At 42.3% G+C, this 26,549-nt stretch overlaps 1 protein-coding gene across 3 annotated transcripts in view; it reads right to left on the reverse strand.

The window, feature by feature from the left end:
* The window catches only part of DPYD (dihydropyrimidine dehydrogenase), a 1,476,885-nt gene that overhangs the window by 837,001 nt on the left and 613,335 nt on the right, over window positions 1–26,549 (reverse strand). For all 3 annotated transcript variants that reach the window (XM_030205306.1, XM_030205305.1, XM_030205304.1), the window contains one exon: window positions 1,183–1,290. In XM_030205306.1, coding sequence (XP_030061166.1) covers window positions 1,183–1,290 — 108 coding nt within the window. The remainder of the gene's footprint in view (window positions 1–1,182; window positions 1,291–26,549) is intronic.

The raw sequence follows: 26,549 nt of genomic DNA on the forward strand, positions 1-26,549 counted from the left end.
ACACCTGTGTGTATATATGCATTAAGAATAAGTATATATGCGGATATTTTATAAAATATGTGAATAAGTGGCAATTCCATTCCCTCCTCTGCCATTTTTTCCTCACCCTGGAAATGCCTATACTTTCTCTGTTTAAATATAAGCCCTATCCCCCAGATTCTATATAAGATGATTAAAGTTGAACATGCAAATCAGAAAACATTGCCGATTTGCGCATGCAACTTAATTGATGAGCCAATCAGCACCAAGAATTGGCTGCTAACAAGCTATTATTAGCATTAATTGAGATTTATGAGCAGATTATATTCTATAATGAACTATGTGTAAATCCTAGAATGTGTATTTTGGGCGGAGTGTTTAGGGGGTATTCCTATGAATTATATGTATTTTTATAGAACATGTCTGATCCACGTCTAAGTTAGGCACAGATTAGATGCTTAGGTGCTATTCTATAAAATGTGGATGCCCTTTGTAGAATATCGCTCAACGCATAATTTTTTTGCACTGATTTTTCGGCATCATTTACTGAATCTAGTCCTATGAGGGCTCATTCTATAAATATAGCACAACTGACCAGAATACTGGCATATAGATGTGTATATGTGCAAATATATAAAATCCCATTTGAGTATGTAAAATGTTCTACACAATATTCTTTAGCAAAGATTCGATAGGTTGACACTTGTGACATTGTGCTATCCCTTGCTGGCCCGTCCCTCTGGAATAAACTTCTTGAAAATATTTGGATGCTATCATCCGTTGCAGAATTCAAGAAAAGGTTTCAGACTTTTTTGGAATAAAAAGCCCTGGATTGTTTTGTACGTTGTTGTAAAAATGTACTGGTTATCTTTCTAAGTTCATATTTGAAGTATGGACAGTACTATGTTATTATTTTGTTTTTTATATTTAGTTTTAAGTGTTTTATAATTATGTGTGTTTTATTGTTTCCTGCCTAGTTAGTAGGTGAGTTATAAATGTAAATACATGCATAAATAAATAAGTCATCCATCATAAAATTACCCCTATAGATTGCTAAACCCAGGAATGCACTTGTAACCATATATAGCATATTGAATTCTTTACAGCCCATGTATAAGTTACATATAAGCTTCTTCTGTGAAAATGCACTGCTGTTTGCTTACTGTAGCTAAAGAGCTTTTCTGATTATAATCAATCACTCACCTTGTTTACTTGCCTTGGCTACAAGTGGCAAGAAATCTTTAGAAGTGTAGAAACCTTGATTCATAGTCAGGCCTTGGAACATCTTGTCTATATTTGGTTCTGGTAAGCCTGTTGATTATATTAAGAGATGGAACACAATTAAACCTTTTGCAAATGTTTTACCGATACCAAAAGGATATCTCAATTATTTGCATGTGATTGTGATGAAAGTCCTGAATCAAATTGCTATCTTTAACAGATGGCTAGAGCAATGCTTCTCAACCCAGTCCTTGAGACACACCTAGTCCCATCAAGTTTTCAGGATATCCACAATAAATATGCATGAGATATACGTATATACCGTGGGAGGCAGTGCATACAAATCTATCTCATGCATATTCACTGTGGAGAAAAATAGCATCCTGAAAGACCAAAGTATCTGCCTTGTAGGCACCTGCCCTCCCCTGGATTACAATATGGCTCTAACTGCCCTTCCTACTAAACCTTATCTCCATTGCACTGTTTTCTTGGGAGGCCTCGTGGGGGCAAGACTGATGGATCTTTAGCAGTTGTCTGATCCTTCTATTAGATCCTTCCATCCATTAGGAGAAGAGGTGAATTTGGGGGTGGGGAGAGCAGGAAAGGTTGACAAACTTGTCACAGGCCCTTTCCCTGCCATGTTAGATATGCCATGTTTTACAGCAATCCTACCAATTAGCATAGCAAAATAGTGTTATGTAAGATAACTAGAGGTTGATAATGTATGTCTATACTCACACATAAGGTAGCACAGATGACAACATCCATGTCTCTTTACTGCGGCCATGCGCCATCCATATAGAGGGCATAAAAAAGCACCACTTGTTTCATGGCCAAAGTCACATTTTATTTAAGGCTTGGAACATGGATGGCATTCAGTTTGGTTAGGAGCCATGTTCTGCATGCTCATACACAGATTAACCGATCCTAGGAAAAATTTGGGAGTTCACTCATACCACATTTGCCATGTAGGGAATTGCTAGCACAGTTTAGTATAAAAGGCCCACAATGTGTTGGATAATGCAGCAATGCCCATCTTCAAAGCCTTGCTCAAAGCCCACCTCTTCAATGTCGCCTTCAGCACCTAACCACCACTCTATTCAGGAAATCTGGACTGCCCCTACTTGACATTTCACCCATTAGATTGTAAGCTCCTTGGAGCAGGGACAGTCCTTTTTTGTTAATCTGTACAGTGCTGTGTAACCCTAGTAGCGCTCTAGAAATGTTAAGTAGTAGTAGTAGTAGTAGTAGTAGTAAAACACCACAAAACATTTTAGTATGTTTTGTGGTAGCCCTATTCTCGCATGCTAATCCTGTATTAAGGACTTAGCACCCTTTAGTAATAGGACCCCTTGGTACAAAATATACATATTTTAAAAATGGTATATGGAGTACCTTATGATAAATAAGCATTAACCAAATTTGATTACGTAAATAAATATAATTTTCAAAAGAGTTTCTTATACTCATACACTGTCATCATTAAGAAAGACATCACTTTATGCAAGATGAACAAAACTATGCAATATTAATTACTTGGCTATGATTTTATATACCAGATCCCATGCAATGTAAAAATTCAGGGGCCCTTTTACCCAACTATGGCAAAAGTGGCATTAGCATGTGCATACATGGGTCATTCCCGTGCGCTAAGGCCATTTTTACCACATAAGTAAAATGGCTACTTTTTATATTTTTTAAATTAATGGCCTCATTCTAGTTTTCCCATTGGTTGGCGTGCAGCAATGTAGCTGCACTAACAGATTAGTGCAGAACATACCTACTCTATGCCCCAGTCCTGCCAAGCACTAAAAAATAAAGTCAAATTTTTAGTGCATGACGATGCCAAAATTACCTGAGTACACCTTAAACTGTGGTAAGCATGCATTAGTGTTTACCATAGCTTAGTAAAAGCATCCCTCAGTGATGTTTTAAATGTCCTAACATAGTCATCTTGCCAGCTTCTCCCTGCTTGCTCCAGTCATCCTGCTCCACCTTGTTCCAGTCCGCCTGATCCAGCCTCCCTGCTTACTCCAGACCTCCTGCTCCAGCCAGCTTGCTCCAAACTGCCTGATTCAGCCTGCTCCAGACTGCCTGATCCAGCCTGCTCTAGACTGCCTGATTCAGCCTGTTCCAGCCCGTCTGCATCAGCTTATTCTAGACTGTTCTAGCCTGTTCCAGTCTGTCTGCTTCAGCTTGTGTAGTCCGCCAGCTCCTGCTTCAAACCATTCCAGCTTGTTCCAGCACTACTGCCGTGCTCTCCACCGCACTCACCTGCTCCTGCCCGCCTGTTACCCAATCCACCTGCTCCTGCCACTCAACCTGCCTACTAGCCACTCACCCGGCAGACTACCACCCACCCCGAAATCTGTCCGCACTCACCTGCTCTCCACCGCACTCACCTGCTCCTTCCTGCCTGATACCCAATCCACCTGCTCCTGCCACTCAACCTGCCTACTAGCCACTCACCTGACAGACTACCACCTCCCAGCCCATCTCCCTACCAGCTCATCACTCCCCTCCCCGACTGATCACCCTCACCACCTGCCTGTCTCCCAGCCCACCGACCTGCCCTGTGAACACCTCAGTCACTACCCATGGCCCCCATCCACATCCTATTCCTTGCCCTGTCCCTCCCCAATCTTTTCCCCCTCCAACCGCCATCTACCACACGATCTCACTACCCATCCCTGTCCTCTTCCGTCCTCCTCGCTACTGCAATACTCTACCTACCCCTGTCCCCACCACCTCACCATCCCTACTGTCTTCCTCCTCCTTCCTAGCTCTCAACCTTCAACACCTCCTTCCTGCCATGAACCCTTCCCCTTTCTTCCTAAGCGCATCCCATCTTTGTCGCCTTCGTCGACCTTCCTCTCCCACCCTTCTCCGCACTGTCTTGCTCCTTCTCCTGCTATCCGGGGGAGACATCAATCCCAACCCAGGTCCCTCACACCTGTCCTCGCCCTCACCTCATCTATGCAAACGTTCCCGCGATAGCTCCAATCTCATCTCTATCCCCCTCCTCCCCCCTCCTCCCTCCCCTTCTCGTGCGCCCTGTGGAACGCCCACTCGATCTGCAACAAACTTCCCTTTACCCACGATCTCTTCATCTCCCATTCCCTTCAACTGCTTGCCCTAACTGAAACCTGGCTCACCCCTGACAATTCTGCCTTAATCGCAGCCCTATGCCATGGTGGCTATCTTTTCTCCCATTCGCCCCGCCCAGCTGGCCGCGGTGGCGGCGTTGGGCTACTACTTTCGCCCTCCTGCAGTTTTCAACCTCTCCTCCTACCTCAGTCTCACTGCTTCTCATCCTTTGAAGTTCACTCCATCCGTCTATTCCACCCACTGCCACTCAGAGTTGCAGTCATTTACCGCCCCCCCCGATAAATCCCTCCATTCCTTCCTTACCGACTTCGATGCCTGGCTCACCGTTTTTCTCGAGCCCTCATCCCCATCCCTCATTCTTGGTGACTTCAACATTCACACTGATAACCCATCCGACTCATATGTTTCTCAGTTCCTCACTCTTACCTCCTCCTTCAACCTCCAACTGAGCCCCACCACCCCTACTCATAAATCTGGCCACTGTCTTGATCTCGTCCTCTCTTCCACTTGCTCTCCCTCCAATTTCTGCGTTTCAACTCTTCCTCTCTCTGACCACCACCTAATCACATTCACACTTCAGCACCCTCCCCCTCAATCTCGCCCCACACTAACTACTACGTCCAGAAATCTCCAGGCTGTTGACCCCCCCACCTTATCCTCTTGTATCTCTGACCTCCTCCCTTCCATCTTGTCCTCCAAATCTGTTGACAAAGCTGTCTCCACCTACAATGCCACTCTCTCCTCTGCTCTTGACACCCTTGCACCGTCCATCTCCCGTCCCACAAGGCGTACCAATCCCCAGCCCTGGCTGACCCCTTGCACCCGATACCTTCGCTCCTGCGCCCGTTCGGCTGAATGCCTCTGGAGGAAATCTCGCGCCCATAATAACTTCATTCACTTCAAATTCATGCTATCCTCCTTCCAATCCTCCCTATTCCTCGCTAAACAGGACTATTACACCCAATTGACTAATTCCCTCAGCTCTAATCCTCGTCGTCTCTTCGCCACCCTCAACTCCCTCCTCAAAGTGCCCTCCGCTCCCACTCCCCCCTCACTCTCTCCGCAATCTCTGGCCAACTACTTCCGTGACAAGGTCCAGAAGATCAACCTTGAATTCACCACTAAACCTTCTCCTCCTCTTCATCCTATAACCCACTCTCTCAACCAACCTACCCAGCCCTCCTTCTCCTCTTTTCCTGCTATCACCGAAGAGGAAACCGCCCATCTCCTCTCCTCCTCGAAATCCACCACCTGTTCCTCAGACCCCATCCCCACCAACTTACTTAACACCATCACTCCTACTATCACCCCCACCATCTGTCATATCCTCAACCTCTCTCTCTCCACTGCAACTGTCCCAGACACCTTCAAGCATGCCGTGGTCACACCACTCCTCAAAAAACCATCACTTGACCCTACCTGTCCCTCCAACTACCGCCCCATTTCCCTCCTACCCTTCTTCTCCAAGATACTTGAACGCGCCATTCACAGCCGCTGCATTGATTTCCTCTCCTCTCATGCCATCCTCGATCCGCTTCAATCCGGCTTTCGCCCCCTACACTCGACAGAAACAGCACTATCTAAAGTCTGCAATGACCTGTTCCTCGCCAAATCTAAAGGTCACTATTCAATCCTCATCCTCCTCGACCTATCCGCCGCTTTTGACACTGTCAATCAGAACCTACTTCTTGACACACTCCTCCTTTGGGTTCCAGGGCTCTGTCCTCTCCTGGTTCTCCTCTTATCTCTCCCATCATACCTTCAGAGTACACTCTCATGGCTCATCCTCCTCCCCTATCCCGCTCTCTGTTGGAGTTCCCCAGGGTTCTGTCCTTGGGCTCCTTCTTTTTTCAATCTACACCTCTTCCTTAGGCTCCCTAATCTCTTCTCATGGCTTCCACTATCATCTTTATGCTGACAACACCCAGCTTTATCTCTCCACACCAGAAATCACTGCGGAAACCCAGGCCAAAGTACTGGCCTGCTTATCCGACATTGCTGCCTGGATGTCCAACCGTCACCTGAAACTAAACATGGCCAAGACGGAACTTATTGTGTTCCAACCCAAACCCACTTCTCCTCTCCCTTCACTCTCTATCTCAATTGATAACACCCTCATCATCCCTGTCTCATCTGCCCGCAACCTTGGTGTCATCTTCGACTCCTCCCTCTCCTTCTCTGTGCATATCCAGCAGATAGCCAAGACCTGTCGCTTCTTCCTCTATAACATTAACAAAATTCGCCCCCTCCTCTCCGAGCACACCACTCGAACTCTCATCCACTCTCTCATTACCTCTCGCCTTGACTACTGCAACCTACTCCTCACCAGCCTCCCACTTAGCCATCTATTCCCCCTTCAGTCCATCCAGAACTCGGCCGCACGTCTTATCTTCCGCCTCAACCGATATACTCATATCACCCCTCTCCTCAAGTCACTTCACTGGCTTCCGATCAGATACCGCATACAGTTCAAGCTTCTCCTACTCACCTATAAATCCACTCGATCTGCAGCCCCTCCTTATCTCTCTACTCTCATCTCCCCTTATGTCCCCACCCGTAACCTCCGCTCTCTTGACAAATCCCTCCTTTCAGTACCCTTCTCCACCACCACCAACTCTAGGCTTCGCCCTTTCTACCTCGCTTCACCCCATGCTTGGAACAAACTCCCTGAGCCCATACGCCGGGCCCCCTCCCTACCCATCTTCAAATCATTGCTCAAAGCCCACCTCTTCAATGTTGCCTTCGGCACCTAATCACTACACCTCTTCTCAGGAAATCTAAACTACCCCAACTTGACATTTCGTCCTTTAGATTGTAAGCTCTTCTGAGCAGGGACTGTCCTTATTTGTTAATTTGTACAGCGCTGCGTAACCTTAGTAGCGCTCTAGAAATGTTAAGTAGTAAGTAGTAGTAGTAGTAAAAGAAGATACCATATTTTAAAGGGTGCCTTCAAAACAGGTCAGAGAGTGTGAGTCAGAAATGAACTAATTCATCAGAGTGGCAGTGGACTTTGGTAGTACTCCAAGTCTAGACCCAGCTGTTATCATGGATTCAGTGCTTAGAATCTATGCCATATCCTTCTAAAACCAGTGTAACTTTCCTTTTCCATGTCCTCTGGAACTTCCATAATATGAAGCCCTCTGATAGGAGGACAAGGGTATGAGTGGAGGGAAACCACAGGAGATACTACCTCTGTTTTGCTACTACATCTACAACTCTTGTCTTTACACATCACCACCCATCTTTCCCTGTCCAGGCAGTTAATTCAAGCTCAGTCCCACCCACTCATTCTGGAAGAATGGAGGTAGGGGCAGTTGAGCCTGCATGAGTAATCTTTCCTGGACTGGTATGAGAACCTTATTTTAAGCTACACAGGGGTAATTGCATACATAAGCTTCTGAAGAACAAGCAATGTCTGTATCGTAAGCTAAAGAAAACACACAAATCACCAAGAAATAAAAAGAAAATACATTGAAAACTTCATTTTAACATTTAAAGCAAAAGGTAAATAAATAAAAAAAAGTGTGTCCAAATATAATTCTTTATGTCTGGAAGGAGATAATCTCCCAGATAACTGCATAAAAGCATATCTAAGCATTATACACCAAAAATATCCATATGGCTAAATCCAGAAATCTTTATTATGAGAGTGGGACAGTATTTATCAATCCCTTACAGATATCAATGCCTTGCGTTTTCCTAATCTCCTTATCCTTTAAGATGTTAATGGTCATATGGATGAGGTATCATTACCCAGGACTTTTCCCATTCCCTCTCTAGGCTTTACCCAATGGATTAGAGGCCCAACCCATGTTGTGGGTTTTACACTGAATTTAGTTATTTCTAAATTGGAAGCAAGTGTGCTATTGTTTATAGGATGCAGATACCAGTATTGACTTCTGGTCTCATTGTGAATATAGATTATTTTTTGAGATATCTACATAAAATTGATATCACTAGCTTACTTCCTTTATTTTCTTCATTAGCAGTGGATTTCATTTTGTTACCTCTAACAGAGCAGACAACTATATAGAATGAAAATTTAGGGCAGGTTTTAAGAAATGGACCCTCACTCATTGGGAAAGGGTAACCTATGGTATCATCATGGTCTCAGGATGTTAAAAAGGCAGGTGAGAAGAGTGCTTTGGAAGAAACATCATTCACTACTACTGCTACTACTACTTAACATTTCTAAAGCGCTACAAGGGTTACGCAGCGCTGTACAATTTAAAGATAGAGGGACGGTCCCTGCTCAAAGAGCTTACAATCTAAGATACAAGTGAACGGTCAGTCCTATAGGGGCGGTCAAATTGGGGCAGTCTGGATTTACTGAATGGTAAGAGTTAAGTGCTGAATGCAGCATTGAAGAGGTGGGTTTTAAGCAAAGACTTGAAGATGGGCAGGGAGGGGGCTTGGCGTAAGGGCTCAGGAAGGTTGTTCCAAGCATAGGGTGAGGCGAGGCAGAATGAGCGGAGCCTGGAGTTGGCGGTGGTGGAGAAGGGTACAGAGAGGAGGGATTTGTCCTGTGAACGGAGGTTACGGGCGGGAATGTAAGGGGAGATGAGGGTAGGAAGGTAGTGAGGGGCAGCAGACTGAGTGCATTTGTAGGTAAGAAGGAAAAGCTTGAATTGAATGCGGTATCTGATTGGAAGCCAGTGAAGTGACCTGAGGAGAGGGGTGATATGAGTATATCAGTTCTGGCGGAATATGAGACGTGCAGCAGAGTTCTGAACAGATTGAAGGGGGGATAGATGGCTAAGTGGGAGGCCGGTAAGGAGTAAGTTGCAGTAGTCAAGGCGAGAGGTAATGAAAGCGTGGACGAGAGTTTGGGTGGTGTGTTCAGAGAGGAAAGGGTGAATTTTGCTGATGTTAAAGAGGAAGAAGCGGCAGGTCTTGGTATTCTGCTGGATAGGCGCAGAGAAGGAGAGGGAGGAGTCAAAGATGACTCCGAGGTTGCGGGCAGATGAGACGGGGAGGATGAGGGTGTTATCAACTGAGATAGAAAGTGGAGGAAGAGGAGACATGGGTTTTGATGGAAAGACGATGAGCTCGTTCTTGGACATGTTCATGGATCAGATTGTTTACTGAGGCATTGTAGAGAATTACAACCATTTTATTATATGGAGGTTAAGCGGAAGAAGACATCCTATTTTTCCAAATTGATTCAACATAGTAAATATCGGCAGATAAACACTGCATGATCCATCCAGTCTGCCCAACAAGGTGGCCAGAGTTGAATATAGCACTCTGCACAGGTTCCACGTCATTAATCCCTGTCTCGCTCTGCCAATTTTGGGGAACAGATCATACAAAGTCTGCCTGGCACCAGTCTTACTTGCTAAATACTGGCATTGTTTCAAAGCCCACTCCAACCTTGATCCTGATCTGTTTTTGCTATTTATCAGACCCAGACTGTACAAGTCTGCCCGGCATTGATCTTACTTTTGAAGCTGCCGTCAAAGCTCACGTCAGTTATGAGGTCATTTAAATTTTACTTTAATTGGATTGAATCCTTTTTCTATGTGGTGGTCTTCTGTGTTTATCCCAAACATTCATGAATTCCATCCATTTTTGTCATCACAACTTCCCGTGGTAGGACATTCCAGGATTCCACCACCCTTTCTGTGAAAAAGTATTTCCTGGCATTGCTCCTAAGTCTTCCACCCTGCAACCTCAGTTCATGATCTCTAGTTCCGCCACTTCCCCATCTCTAAAAAAGATTAGTTTACATATTTACACCTTTAAGTATCTAAAAATCTGCATCATATCCCCCTATTCCTCCTTTCTTCTAGGTATACATATGGAGGTCTTCAAGTCTCTTTCCTTTTAGCCCAAGCCCCATACCATTTTTGTTGTCTTCCTCTGAACTGCATCAAGTCTTCTGACATCCTTATTGAAACACAGCCTCCAAAATTGAACACAATACTCCAAATGGGGCCTCACCAATGACATATAAAAAGGCATTAACACCTCCTTTCTTCCACTGGATATGACTCTCTTTATGCAACCTAACATCCTTCTGGCTAGAGCCACTGCCTTGTTACATTGTTTCACTGCTTTAAGATCCTCTGACACTATCACCCCAAGGTCCCTCTCCTGGTTGGTGCTTATCAACCGCTCACACCCTAGCAAATACAACCCTTTGGGGTTTCTACACCCCATGCGCATCACTCTACACTTCTTTGCATTAAATTGTAACTGCCAAACTTTAGACCATTCTTCTAATCTTTTTGGATCACTTCTCATCTTATCCATTCCTCCAGAGTGACCAATCTGTTGCAACTCTTTGTATGCAAAAAAGCAAACTTTCCTTTCCAACCCTTCAGCATTGTCACTCACAAATATGTTAAACAGAATTTTCCCCAATATCGAACCTTTGGGCACTCTGCTAACTCACCTTTATTTTCCTCTGAGTGAATTCCATTCACTATCACCCTCTGACATCTGTCAGTCAATCAGCTTCCAATCCAGTTCACCACTTTGGGTCCCAACTTTAGCCCATTCAATTTGTTCACAAGCGTCCTGTGAGGAACCATATTAAAGGCTTTGCTGAAGTCCAAACAGACCACATCTAGTACATGCCCTTGATCCAGTCCTCTGGTCACCCAGTCAAAGAAATCAATCAGATTTGTTTGAAATGATTTTCTTTTGGTAAAACCATGATGTCTCGGATCTTGTAAGCCATTAGATTCTAGGAATTGTACTATTCTTTCCTTCATCAGTGCCTCCATAATTTTTCCTACCATCAAAGTGAGGCTTACCATCCTGTAGTTTCCTACTTCTTCTCTGTTACCATTTATGTGGTGTAAATAGTTCAGCCCAGAAACTATATTAGACAGTAAATGAATTATTGCATGACCCATCATCTAATAATGCAATGCCAAATCCAACAGTAGATAGTACTGATGATTGCTTTTCTCAGATTTACAAGATTATGTTCTTCTTTACCACAATTGGACAGGTGACAGCTCATTTATTCTAGGATGAGGATTCAATGGCTGTGATGTCCTCAGCTACTTGGCAGATGTTTCAGTTGCCCTCTTTAATATCATTTTCAAAAGCATTTTCTCAGATTAACAAACCTATTGCCAAATGGATCATATCTCTACAAATTGGATTAAACATACAGGTCATGGTTTATTATCTTTGTTACATTCAATGGCGAATCAAAGTTTAACTATTGGTACCATCACCTTGGAAGCATGCTGTGATTAAGCCCATTTAAAAAATTCCTCTTTAGACCAATCTTTAACTTGTAATTATAGACCTATATCAAATCTTTGTTTTGATTCTAAATTGGTAGAAAAAGTGGTAATGAATCAACTCTTTTTTTTTTAACACTAATGTTCTATATCCTCAGCAATCTGGCTTTTGAGGTTATAGTACAGTGACCGTATTTGCATTCTTAAGTGAAGTACATTCCATTTTGGACAATGACCAGATAGTTCTGACTGTATCCCTAGATTTAGCTTCGGCGTTTGAACTAAAAAACCATCAGTTACTTTTGTATTAGCTACAGTTTGTAAGTATTGGAAGAACGGTGCTGGGTTGGTTCCAGTCATTTTTTTACATGAGCATGCCTTCTCAGTCTCTTCAATTATTTTGGTTTCTAATGTCTGTCCTTTGGGTTGTGCATATCCAAGGTTGCACGGAGCCACAGTGGGATTTGAATTGGGTTCCCCTCATTCTTTGACCACTGCAGATTAAAGGGAAGACAATTTTCATAAAGATTTATCCAGGTAACTAAAATGGCAATTCTGTAACATGGTGCTCCCTTTTAGGCACCCCAGTGCTGCACAAGGAATAACTATTCTACAAAGGCAACTGGGTGCTCCAGTTCCATAATGGAATGCTAGAATAAAACCACATTATTGTTCTTAAATGTAGGAATGCACAGTTATACCAGGTCTATGGCAGGCATAAATGGGCATACCTTTGTGGGGCAGACATCATGTGTAATTTACAGTAGTTTTAAAGTTGCACATATAAGCCCATACCCCTCTCATACTCTGCCCATGTGTGCACCTCCTTGTAGTTACACACTATAGAACTTACATGCTATTTTACAGAACAGTACATAGGACCATACTCTGGGGTCCTTTTTCCAAGTTATGAGAAAAGGGCCCTGTAGTAGAATCAGGGGCCGTTTTTCCCGTACGCCAGGACCCTTCTCCCGCAGCAGGAGAAAAGCCCCTAAAAATGTGGCCATGCAGTAAGAGTAGTCTTACCATGTGGCCAATGCAGTGAGGGGCACTTACCGCCACTCATTGAGGTGGTGGTAAGGGCTCACACAGTAAGTGGACAGCATGCAGTAAAAATTTATTCTGCCAGCAGTAGTTCCAGGTTGCCATGTGGCAGCCCTTTAGTAAAAGGACCACTCTAAATAGTACTGAAAAATCATTGCCAAAAAATAATTCTATAAATAACTGAAAGTTAGACACCGTCTACAGAATACGCTTAGCCCCAGGATCCTGGTGAGGATTTACATCAACTAAACCCTGGTGTAAATCCTCGCATCTAAATTATCTAAATTGCATGCATATCCCCCTTATTCTATAATAGTGTGCATAAATTCTAGGAATGCCCCTGATTTGCCTATGACTCTTCCATGGCAATGCCCACTTTTTGGAGCCACGTGTAAATTTTACACATGGATCCATGCAACAAAAAAATACATGCATATCTTTCATTTAAGGTCAATTAGTGCCAATAATTGATTAGCACCCAATATTAGTGCTAATTGCGTCATTATTCAATTAAATTGCATGAAAAACTTGGGTGTGTGCCCAAATGTGCTCATGCAGTTTTAAGCGCCACTTATCGAATTTCAAGGATAGTGCACTAAAAAAAATGGCACATTTCTGTGACCTTAAGCGCTCAAGGCATGTAACTGCTCACACTTAGTTACAGATTAGCCTTTCATACAATTACCTGTCAAGATTTTCCAGAGTGATATCTGCACACCTTAAAGCATTTTGGGGAGAATTCATCAAGCAGTGTAAGGGACTTAAGTCATATTATTTGTCCCTTAATGCGACTTAATAGGCCCTAACACTGCTTGCTAAAAAATACCTTTAAGTTGGGGGTGGGTGTTGGGTATGGGGAGTTAAGGACTTGATCTTGTGAAGTGTGGGCAGGATTTGAGTTTGGGGCCCTTTAGCTGTGAGTGGATCCAGAAGCCAAGGGGGACTCTGCTCTGGCATCTGGGGTTATCGGGATGCAGATTTGTGGTCCGATGTTCCTGGACACATAGAACAACACTGCTTGCAATGTGGCTCAGAAGTAGTATTATTCATTTACCATGAGATTCAGCAATTTGTGGTACTCGGATCCCACAAGATGCTGAATCCAGCGGAAAATCAAAGTGCAGTAAAAGGCAAATTTGATGGATTCTCCTCTTAATTCTAGCTTCAGAATTTCAGTAGGCAGCTCAGTGGAGCTACAGCAAAAATGGGCAGTCCCAAAGCAGAGATAAAACATGGGAGGCGAAAATTTAAGTACTTTCAAATGCATGGCTGATTTTCAGATATTGCAGTTAAGATGTCCAGTAGTATTTAAGTACCCATGTATCCTAGAGGTTGTTTTCAGTGAAAATAGCCACATATATTCTCTTGAAAATAAATTGCACAAATCATGACTAGCAAGGTCCTTGCACTTTCATGGATTACACAAAATAATGGCTAATATAACAACTTTTCAGCAACAGCTAAACTGTAGAACACAGTATTCTATAATTTAATCTTAATTGCTTTGTACATTTTATTCCTAAAACAGGTAATTTACCTTCTTTGAACTTAGTTCAGAAATCTAAAATTGCCATGAAGATAACATATAACTTTCAGATGCAAACACTTACAGCTTGTAAGTTTCTATGAATTGCTAGTAATTGCCACCATTACCATGAAAGTATGCTCCGTGCTAGACAATTGCAAAGCTATAGCCAGATCCATTATTAATAGATAGTTTGCTTCCCAGCTTTAAAGGATTTTGAGAGACAAAGCAGATCAGGGTTGTACTGTGACTATACTTAGCAGGAATCTATTAGCAAAGATGAAGTTCAGACTTGAAGATGAAGATTATTTTGCCAAAAACTGAAAAACAGTTTTTTTGCCATAGCAACATAGGAGAGGGATATTTGATTTTATGCATAGTCCTAAACATTCTTGGCTTTCTTTTTTTTTAACAAATTCAGTCACCAGAAATACGTAAAAGCATTCAGGGACAGATTCTATATATGCCATCTAAAATTAACGCACGCTAGGCAATCACACCTAAGCGTATTCTAAATACCGCATGGAAATCTGTGCGTGGGATTTAGAATATGTTTAGGCATAGTTAATGTGAATATGCTTAGACATTGTTAAGAGCTGTTAACAATGCGTAACAGCTTATTAAAACAATTAATCTACATGCATAATTATAAAATATGTCTGGATTTATATGCGGAAAAGCACATAAATCTAGGCACACTATATATAATCCAGGGGTTAAGGAGGAAGTTATCAATATGTGCTACTGTTAAGTCGAGTTTTTTTTAATCACAAGTCAGATTATTTTAGCACAGGGTCTCAAAGCATAAAATGGGACCTTGTAAAATAACCCAACCTGTGATAAAACAACCCAGCTTAACAGTTGCCCACGTTGATAACTTCCACCCTTAGAGTATGAAGAGGTTTTTCTTTTAGTGTTACTATGATCTAGAGGAGCACATAAATGAATATTAAAAAAACTAAAGGGCCTGTTTATTAAAGTGCAAAAAATGTTTGCAGTTAACATACATTAGTTGCAAAACTTAATTTGCAGTAACTCCAACGCCTGTCTTGTAATTGTTAGAGGTAAGGTAAATGCATCAGTAGATAGTGCAGTAAGGGAGGAAATTCATTAAGTTGTGTTAATTGGCCCTTAACACAACTTAAATGTCCCTAACACCACTTGACTAAAAATACCACAGTGATATTTAAGTTGCCGCAGATTACACAGTAATGAAATGCAAAATATGCAAATATAGGTTTTGCATCTCATTATTATTATTAATTTGGATGTTGCTCATACCTTTTACAGTAGTAGCTTAAGGTGAGTTACATTCATGTACACTGGGTATTTTTCTGTCCCTGGAAGACTCAATCTAATTTTGTACCCGAGGCAATGGAGAGTTAAGTGACTTACCCATGATCACAAGGAACAGCAGTGGGAAATAAACTGGCCACCTCTGCATGTCAAGACTGGTGCTCTAACCACTAGGCCACTCCTCCATTACTATGCAAATACTCAAATGAGACTTGCAAGTCTTGTTAGGACTAAAAACTCATGGTAAAATAACCTCCAGGAGCATCGGGCTGCAAAACTGTGGCCCGATGCTCCCGAGCCTGCAGATCTGGGTCCCGCCAGGTTTCTTGGTTCCCCCCTGACTAAAGCCCCTCCTGTACAAGGCCCACCCACCCCTCATAGGATCTACCTTTAAAAATAATTGGTGGTCTGGGGAGGTTCAGGGAGGGTCAACCTGGGGGGTCTGAAGATCTTCAGGCAGGAGCGGTGCCCAGTCACACCTGCCCTGTCCATGTGCTAGCTTCAAAATGGTGCCCCTTGTGGTAGTCTCACATGACTACTGCTAGGGGGGGTCATGTTTCCATATAAGGAAATATTTCCATATATTGAAATTTGACACCTAGCAGTAGTTGCACCATTTTGAAGCCAACTGGACATCACTCATGCATGAAAACCTCCTAGAACCTCCGATAATACCACCCAAAACCACCAATTGGGAGTGGGCAGGCCTCATATGGGGGAGGGCTTGCTTTTGGGGAGCTGGAAGCTTGGGGGGATCAGGTTGCTGAATTCCATGGGTTCATGGAAAGGTTTAGCATTAACAATCATCATTTTGGGCAAAAGAATTTTTATGTTCGTATGAAGGAAATTTGTTTAAGTACACAAAACATAAAACTGAGAAAAAGCGATCTTTAAAAATACGGAGTAAAATATGGGAAGCATGTAATCTGTCTCTGCCTGTTTGATAGGAAAGGTGAGCAGTGATTTATAGGCTTCAGTGCTATATGAAGAAGTTGAAAAATAACTACAAGGTAAATAATATCTCCTTTTGTTTTGTTGAAATAGAAATATATATTTGGTTCTTTAAACTCCATCAAACAATATGGCTTTGTTTTCAAACAGGTCTATATACCGTAAATAAATGAAATGCAAACATTTGGCTTGGAAACTTCTGATGACTCCTGTTTTTATTGCCATAAAATTCATGCAAAAATATAAAATAAATGGAAACATATGATCAGCATAAACCCCCAAATTCTAGAAATCACACTTTAAATTGAACACAATTTAATAGAATAACAAGCCCATTATAACCGATAATTTGGCCCTATCAATTATCGGTGCTAGTTGGCATTAACTTAAATGTGTGTGCGCATATTTATGCACCTGGATCTGCACATAAATTTTATGCATGATTCCAAAAAGAGGGGAAGTCCACCTTTTTGAGGCTACTTTTAACTCCTAACCCCCATTCACTTGTTCAGTACCAATGTCTGTTTTATCATTCCCACATTAAGTAATTTCCTTATCCCTTATTTGTCCTGTTTGTCTGTCCTGATCAGATTGTTAGCTCTGTTGAGCAGGAACTGTCTCTTCATGTTCACTTGTACAGCGCTGTGCATGTCTAGTAGCGCTATAGAAATGATAAGTAGTAGTAGTAGGAGGGTCATGGGCAGATCAAGACATTCCCACAATATACGGGCCCCTTTTACCAAGCTGTGGCTAAAGGGGGCCAGCACTGGTGTTGGCGTGTGTTTTACATGCACGCCGAGACCCCTTTTATTGCAGCTGGTAAAAAGGAAGTCTTGCCTTCCTGCAGAAGATGGCTGTGCGGCAAGTAAAGCACTTGCCACGCAGCCATTTTGGGGGGGGGGGGGAGCCCTTATTGCCACTGTCCGATTACCGCCAGGTAATGTTTTGTAGAGCCGGAAATGACGGCGCTACTGGTGGGAATTACCACAGGGCTGCTGTGGTAGCCCAGCGGTACTTCCTTTATAGTGAGCAGTAAGCCCGTTTCTGAGACCAATGAAACGGGTGCTAGTAAGGTGATGACTTTCTGCCATTAATGTTGTAAATGGAAGTGTTAGGATCTTACCACACTGCAAGTACAGGAAAATATGAGTACACTGGAAATACAGAGAAATAAACCAGTCAATGTTGTAGTTCCAGTGATGTTCCTGTCCTGTGTGGTGCACATAAAATGACCCCTTCTCCTTCCTGACACTCCTCTCTTATTCCCATACAATTCCCTCTGATAGGTCCCTCAACGCCGCGTACTGTTGCGTGGCAATTGTGCACCATTGACTTGACTCAGAGAAAATGAGCCCTTCTCCTGACGCTCCTCCCTTCTTCCCATACACGTCCCTCTGATAGGTCCGTCGAAGTCACGTACTGTTGCCTGGCAACTGTGCACCATTGCCCTTGCTAACTGAAAATGACCCCTTCTCCTGGCGCTCCTCCCTTCTTTCCATACAGTTCCATGTGATATGTCCCTCGACGTTGTAAGTGTGCACCGTTGCCTTCACTCTCACTGTTCCGCCTTCGACGTCATCATGTTTTGACGCGAGGGCGGGGCACAGAGAGATGTGACAGACTTACGAATGTTACAATGTTACGAATCCTTCACTGAAGCCACGGAGTCAGCTTCAGAACGTTGGAGGTGCGTTTTATTATAGTATATATAACATTTTCTTTTATGTTCTGTTAAAATCATTTGTAGTTCATATATAACAAAGCTACTGTATGGCAACCCAGAACTACCACCAGCCCAACGCAGGTGCCGGTGGTAGTTCCACCCCAAGTGCATGCCATTTTCAGCACTAGCAGATTTTCCTGTAATATAATACCACTGGGGGTTACCCACTGGTAACTGGGCAGCTCTGTGTGCTGCCCGGTTACCAGCCAGGTTAGTGCAGGAGCCCTTACCGTCACCTTAATGACTGAGAGTAAGTACTCCCCTCGAAATGGCCGTGCATAGCTATTTCTTTTTGAGAAAAAAAGACATCCTTTACTTGCTGCAATAAAAGGAGGCCTCAGCGTGCAATAAAAACATGCTCTGACACTAGCAAGGGCCCCCTTTTACATCAGCTTAGTAAAAGGACCCCTTAGAACATTGTGCACAATTCTAGAGATTGCACATTGAAAAAGATATAAACAGAATGCAGTTGGTCCAGAGGGCAGCTACTAAAATGGTCAGTGGTCTTCGTCATAAAGTGTATGGGGACAGACATAAGGAATTTTGGAAGAAAGGCAGGAAAGGGGAGATATGATAGAGACATTTAAATACCTATGCGGCATAATTGCACAAGGGGCAGGTTTCTTTCAATTGAAAGTAAGCTCTGGAATGAGGGGGCACAGGATGAAGGTGAAAATGGATAGACTCAGAAGTAACCTGAGGAAATACTTCCTCATGGAAAGGGTAGTGAATTTGTGGAACAGCCTCACGATGAAAAACAGTACCTGAATTCAAACGAGCTTGGGACCAGTACATAGAGGGGCCCTTTTACTAAAGCACCTAGGTTCCTATTGTTAATATGTGTTCCCCCTAATATTAGTAGCTCGGACAATATTATCCCCATTTCTACAACTATTTTTGAGGATAATATCACCTTGCCTGAATTGCGCTCCACCCCTCCTCCTCATCCTCTGGTGCCTGATAGTGACGTTCCGTCTCCCACGAATTCTACCTTAACCATTCCACATCCCAAAGTCCCTGCTACACGTCCTCCCAGATAGCATTGCCGGTTCATTACTTTCAGAAGGTTTCCCACTTAATCCAACACCCCTACACTTGTGATATATTAATATATGTCCCATATCAGACCAAATAACCAGCGCTCACCGTCACAAACCGTTCCTTCCCTTGAATCCCCACCACTATCACCTTTCAATTTAGGTGATCAAATTATCCCTGAGCCCCCGATTTACCTTTTAGATCCCCGAGGGTTCGGATATCCCAATTGGGACCCGGCCCCAGAAGACAATCCCAATTGGGATCCCCTCACTCGGTATTATACATTGTGTGAACCCTTACTTGAGAGTTGGACATTGGGCCCTAGTCGACTTGTCACTCATACCCTGGCATTATTTGGAGGAAGTTTGGGGTTGCAAGTGGAGCAGACTGAAGTGCTCCTAGTGAGATCAGAAACTGGTGAAGTAGTGGATTTCTGGTTAATCACATACGCCATACTTAACACCGATTGGATACCGTTTCTATTCATTAGAGAAGTTGGGTGGGGATCTTTGGAAGTATTTAGCCTTTTTGAAGTACCCAATCCCACCGAAAAAGGAGCTATCAGAATTTACCCCCCTTACCCAAGTAATCCCTAAATGATATATCAAGCTTTGGTATATTTTGTAATAGTGATTGTCGTGATTGCAGCTCTTGCTAAAACCCTAGGGCTCATTCTGTTACTCACTTTAATCCTTAGCCGTCAATTACCATTTTTACAGTCCTGATATAGTGTTTAATCATGAAGACTACCAACATGATGTGCCTAGTTCTCCTGTTGTGTGTGTTCACCCTACCTATTGTACAAGGAACACAGAGTTTAGAAGCTTTTATGCAGAAAATCATACCTAACTACAAAGTAACATTACCCACTACTAAGGACACGACCACAATAACCCTTGATGTGTGTGCTTACACGATGTGTGGTGAACATCCTGTGCAGCAGTATCTGTCAGCTTTTGAGATATACCTGTGTCCCTTTTCCAACTGCGGAAGTTGGGCACAAGTATGGTGGTACACAGGTACATGGGTTCCCTATTCAGGCAGCGAAATTCCAGACCTCAAGAAGAGTATTTCTATTATGAAAATACGAGTGTTTAACACTTGTCCAATGACTAAGTGTAATCAGGTTGCTATCACTTTCAGAGGAGTAACTGCTGTCACGTACAGAACCTATTCCTTGGGAATTGATACCACAGGCAGGGATCCTATTGGCGAATTTGAGATTGTTCCCCCTCCCCAACCAGCACAGAACCCCCTGATGCCAACAAAGATCCCAGAAGAAAAAATTCCTTACCATGTTGTGTCAATTAATAATTCCAAAGATTTAATGGCACTAGAAACAGGATTTGGAGATACCAATCTGTGGCTCGAATGGGCCCATTATACTACCAAAAGTTTGAATGTTTCCAATTGTTATTTCTGTGCTCACGCAAGAGCAGAACCAACAGTAGTCCCCTTTCCGCTAGATCTTTACAATGATCCAGATGGTTTTTGGTGTATGTTAGAGTTACTACAGGTAACAACTGAAGTTAATCAGTCTTGTCAGCATCTTGACAAACATCACCCTTACTTACCCCCTCGGATGAGGGTACCGCCTGCATTCAGGATTCCAGATCCTGGCACCAGATATCATACATGTCTGGAAAGATATGGAGTGAAAAATTCACAGTTTTTGGGAAATTTGACCAATTGCAACAGTTCCCTAGCAAAAGAAACTCTGAGGGGTCTGAACCTTACGGACTTCTCACAGGCTAGAGCCGATATATGGTGGTATTGTGGAACCCACGCTATCCACCATACACTTCACAGAAGTTGGACAGGCAGATGTGCCTTAGTCAAATTGGTAATTCCAATCATTATAGCATCCTTGATCCCTCCTCATAGCAGCTCTTCCTCACGAGTGAAGAGAGATGCAATGCCTGGATCTTTTGATGATCGAGTTTATATAGATGCAATTGGAGTTCCAAGAGGGGTACCTGATGAGTTCAAAGCCAGAAACCAGATTGCTGCAGGGTTCGAATCTGCCTTCTTTTGGTGGGCTACTATTAATAAGAACGTAGACTGGATTAACTATATATATTACAACCAGCAGAGATTTGTAAACTATACTAGAGATGCGGTTGAAGGAATTGCAGCACAGTTAGACGCCACCAGCAGAATGACGTTAGAAAATCGATTAGTGATTGACCAGATCTTGGCAGCAGATGGCGGAGTATGCCACAAAATAGGTACACAGTGTTGTACTTTTATCCCCAACAATACTGCTCCAGATGGATCGATCACCAGAGCTTTGAAAGGTCTTACTCCACTGTCACAAGAATTGGCAGAGAATTCTGGTGTGGATACATCTTGGACTGGTTGGATGGATAAAGCTTTTGGTAAATGGAAGACATTTATCATTTCTGCGGCCACCACCATAATCATAGTGGTTGCAATTTTTGTATTAGTAGGATGTTGCATAATCCCTTGTGCTAGAGGCTTAGTAGAACGCTTAATTGAAACCGCAATAATGAAAAAGACAACCGCAGGACAGTATGCCCTGTATGAAAATCTCCTTCCCAACACCACAGGGGATAACACGTTGGACTATCCCCCTATGAGATGGACCAATCGCTATGCAAATCCTAGAGACAATGTAGAAATGTCTGCAACTGTATAATCAAGTAATAGCACACAGGGATACAATATAAGAACGTAAAGCTTTATGAAATGATGTGATCAATAATCAATATAACTATGTAATCTATGCAAATGTATACTTAAGATATAATCAGTATATAACCAAAGAATTATTGATTGTTAGCAATATATATATATACACATATGTAAGAGTAAGAGTAAACCCTGCATATTAATAGGTTTTGAAATATTATTGTTGTAATTATAGTATGTTACTTGATCGCAGATATGGGTAAGCCCCCCCGCAGAAGAATTGAAATAACCGAAGTAGTGCATATGTTACAACCTTAATTCGAACAAATCAGACTATACCAGTTTTCAATTAGACTCACTCGATTCTATAATTTTATAGGATACCTTCTGGAATGGATGGTACCATGGTGCGTTAACCCTGGTGTCACCCTATGAGATAGGGTGAAGAGGGGAATGTTAATATGTGTTCAAGCTTGAGACATATTCACTGGAATAGTGGTGGGCCAAGCTGCACAGCCTGGAACAGCTGAAAAGCACTGACTAGGCCTAATAACCTGTTGATGGCCTTATAGCAGAGAGCCTGCAAAAGCAGGCCTGCTTGGTGAGTCTTAAAGAAACCTGGTACAACTTTCAAATTGAGTGTAACACTTAAGATGTAGAAATTAATGACAAAAAAAAATGGTAAAAAGTGTGGTTCTTAAGATGAAGGATGTTTTTGAAATATGGCTCCTGGTATCACAAGATATAAAAACACAGATCTCTGTCATAAGATTGGAAAAGAGGAAGTGAAAGTGTAAAAGTTGAAATTATTAAGCAATCTGTGGGAGGAGGGGCAGGTGGGCACCTGACCGGAGGTCATGACTCATAGATTAAGTAATATTAGAGAAAAAAATCCCTCTCCATAGACTTGTATGGGCACCAAATTCTATATAAACAGTGCTCTTCCAAGGATTCTTCGGAACTTTTCCCCAACACCTTGGAAGCAGCGAAGCTCTGTCCAGTTGTACCCAGAATCTGTCCGATGTCTGTACCTGACTGAAGTCCCTATTTGGGGGTAAGAATAAATGAGTAATTCTTTCACTAACTGGTTTCAGTCTTTATTTCAATCTATTTTCTCTCATTCACCTATTTCACTGAATACTACCCACATACACACAAGTTAGATTCTCTCTCTCTCTCTCTCTCTCACTTACATAGATTTAATGTGGGAACATAAATGGCCAAAGATTCACTTAGATCCAGATAGACAGAAAGCCGTGGTAATGGGAATTAGATTTGAACTGCGCCTTCTGATGCCTCCCCAACAGCGATACCCATGGGAAGGAGTGTCACTAGAATTTAGGGAGGCGGTAAAGAAGCTAATAGAAGAACAAACCCTCTGTATACCTCCGTGTGGAAGGGTCCACCGGGGGGCTAGAGAGGGGTAGATAAAAACACTATGCACGTACAACACACCAAATTCGCACTGCCTCCTGTCTACCACATGCCCTGGGCAGTAATTCCATTTTGGCATGCTCACAAAACACACAGTAGAAAATATTTTCTATTTCTACTACAGGGTGGTTACCCGGCGGTAATCGGCAGTTGGCGTGTGCTGGACACTTACCACCCGGTTAGCACGTGAGACCTTACTGCTAAGTCAATGGATGGCATTAAGGTCTCAGGCCGAAAATGGATGCACACTGGCTTTCATTTCACTGCACATCCATTTCCAGCACAATAAAAAAACCTTTTTTCCAAGACTCTCTCAGGAAATGGACCAGCGCAACTCCAAAACATGTGTCTGCAGTAGTGTAGGCCACTTTTGGGTGTGCCTTAGTAAAAGGGCCCTAGAACTTCTAAGGGAGTGATAGGAAGAGTAAATAGCATGGATGAGCAGACTGAGTAGGCCATATGGACTTTATCTGTCTGCATTTTTCTCTGTTTCTAGAGAATATGTGGTTATTTAAATGCACTACCAATGCTATTTTAGAAAATCAATTAAGTAGTTTGATTGTTGTTGTCCATTTACAAACATAAAAATAAGGGTGAATGATAGATATGTACATTTATTAGCGGACACTGGGTTTATTAGTGTCGCTTAAAAATTACTATGTGCTAAATCAATTTAACACATACTAATTTATGAATTATTATGTATTAAGGGCATTTATGTACATTCAAAAGTCCAAATATACATTAAAACTTTTTGTTAAAATAAATCCATGGAATGAACCAAAATTCTTTTTATTCTAAAACTTCCTGCTTCATTCAAATCTCTAGCCAGCAAAAAAGTTATTTTTTATTCTTTTTACAGCTCTTTGAATCTTTGAACTTAAGCACTGTTGTATGCCAACCTAGCATTTTCTTGTATGTTCTGTTAAAATCATTTGTAGTTCATTTTCTGCTGACCTGAGTAAAGGAGTATAACTTTAAAATGCTAGTCGCAAACGTATTAAGTTAGTGTGATATATATAAAAAGAATCACCTGCTACTTATCTGGTGTCTGATTTCTGCAGAAAAGTCATTGAAATGTCCTGCAGATGTATGAGGTTTCCATAGTTCCAAAATCCCAAGAGACATGGATGGGCATCTATGTGATTAGGTCTGTGAGGCTGCAAAATAATTATGGGTCACTTCTAATGCTAAAGTTCCTTAAAATACAATAGATCGGAAACACTACATAATCTGCAAAAAAACATTCTAAAACCCTATCCAAACCTACTATCTACAGGCAATTTTGTATAAATTTCCAGTGTGCCTGGCATATAATTATGTGCCTCCATTGTTCATAATAGATATCAATTTCCTACTCTGACTTTTCACATAATGCTTTCATTGTCCTGTTAATCTCTGAAGAATCATGGTCACCAAATGTCATCAGCAGAGAGTAATTTGCTATTTGAGAGCATTACACCTGTACGAGGTCCGAAAGAGAAGAAACCTAATTTGAAAAACCTCACAAAATAACAGTAAAGCAGCAACTGTATTACAAAATAAATTTAATAGAATACAAGAGAAAAATTTTCAGCAGCCACCTGCTGTAGAGATGAAGCAGTCATCTGGGCAGCAGGAAATAAGTGTGTTTGTGGGGGAAGGAGATGAGGAGAGAAAGCCAGGCAAAAATACAAAAGCAGGCATTAGAAAAGGTAATTAAAACACTTATCTGCATAAACATGCATGCAAGAATTCAACCAACCACCAAGAAAAACACACTTTCTATTGAACTGCTCAGCGGGAAGTTAAATGAATGCTGCTTTTATAAAGAAGAGAGCTCTACAGCCGAAAAAAAATGTGTTTTAAAAATATTAACCTCAGAAGTATTTACTAATGTGTTAGTCATTAAAAAGAAAATCACAAAAAGTCTCATGATATTAGGGCCTTTTATTTTATTTTTTCACATGTTCCTAAGGAATTGTATTTGCATGAAGTGTGGGATATTAGTATAATTAATCATGCTGCATTAATGTCGCGTGTAGTCTTAAACTAAAATAATTCATTATGAAGCAGGTACTGTAGTTTAACTGACATCAATTATATTATCTATGCTATACAATATAAAGCTATTATTGATAATTATAGTCCATGCATTTACTATTTAAAAGCACATACAAAATGTTACATTCATGCTGTTTTTACACACATAACAGCACCTATAGCCATGGGAGAACCGAATGTTAAGGTGGGATTGCAACTGTCTATAATATCATAAGATCTTATGAACATAAGAATAGCTATACTAGGTCAGATCAGTGGTCCATCTAGCACAGTATCCTGCTTCCAGCGGTAGCCAATTCAGGTCACAGGTATCTGACAGAATCCCACATAGCAGCAAGATTCATGCTACTGATGCCAGGGACAAGCTGTAGCCTTCCCCATGTCTCTCTCAATAGCAATCTATGGACTTTTCCTCCAGGAATTTGTCCAATCCTGATATACTAACCACTGATACTACATCCTCTGGCAATGAGTTCCAGAACTTAAATATCAACAAAATCACACATAACCATACACGGGAAAGGGTTTTAACTGATTTAAATATCCCTGCTTTCTTAAAAATTGTAAAACCTAATTCAAAAAATTAAATTTACAACCAGTAGGCCAGCAGTGAGAGGGGGGCTATCTGGTCTTTTGCATCACATGCCATATGGATAATAATATACCAAACAATGTCAGTAAAAGATCAGCCTGTTGGAAAAGATGTGGTGAATTGGGGGCCATTTTCAGGAAGCTGCTGTTCCTGTTCCCATTGCCCCACTGGACCACCAGGGAGGTCAGATAAGTCCCGGGGGGGGGGGGGGGGGGGGCCTAACCTGACTGATAGGTGGGGGGTGGGAGGGGAATGATGACCTGTTGGACAAGGTTTGTGAGGGGACTATGCCGCAAGTTGGGGGAGGGGGATTGGAGGGGCCTACAAGCTCATTGAGAGGGTGGGAGGAGGGATTGGAGGGAAAGGCCAATTTTTAATTTTATGCAGGTTCCAGCTGATAATCAGTACCAGGAGTCGCATAGCTAAGTGGGTTAATTTAGGACAGGTTTTGAGCTGTCCTAAATTAACTCGCTTAGCTATGCAATTGCTTGAACTGAATATAGCTGGCATCTACATAACCCCAGGCACCTCCTGACCTGCCCACTTTTTCTGGGACCGGTCAGAGGCGATATTCAGCGGCAGTGCCTGGTTTAGTGTTGCTGAAAATCAGGGGGTTAGGCAGCAACAGGAGATTTAAGTGGGCAGGAGCCTCCCCTGCCCACTTAAGGGCCCTTTTACTAAGCTGCAGTAAAAAGTGGCCTACGCTACTTTGGACATGTGAAATTGGCATACGCTGGTCTA

Source organism: Microcaecilia unicolor, chromosome 6 (assembly GCF_901765095.1).
Source record: "Microcaecilia unicolor chromosome 6, aMicUni1.1, whole genome shotgun sequence".
Lineage (NCBI taxonomy): Eukaryota > Metazoa > Chordata > Amphibia > Gymnophiona > Siphonopidae > Microcaecilia > Microcaecilia unicolor.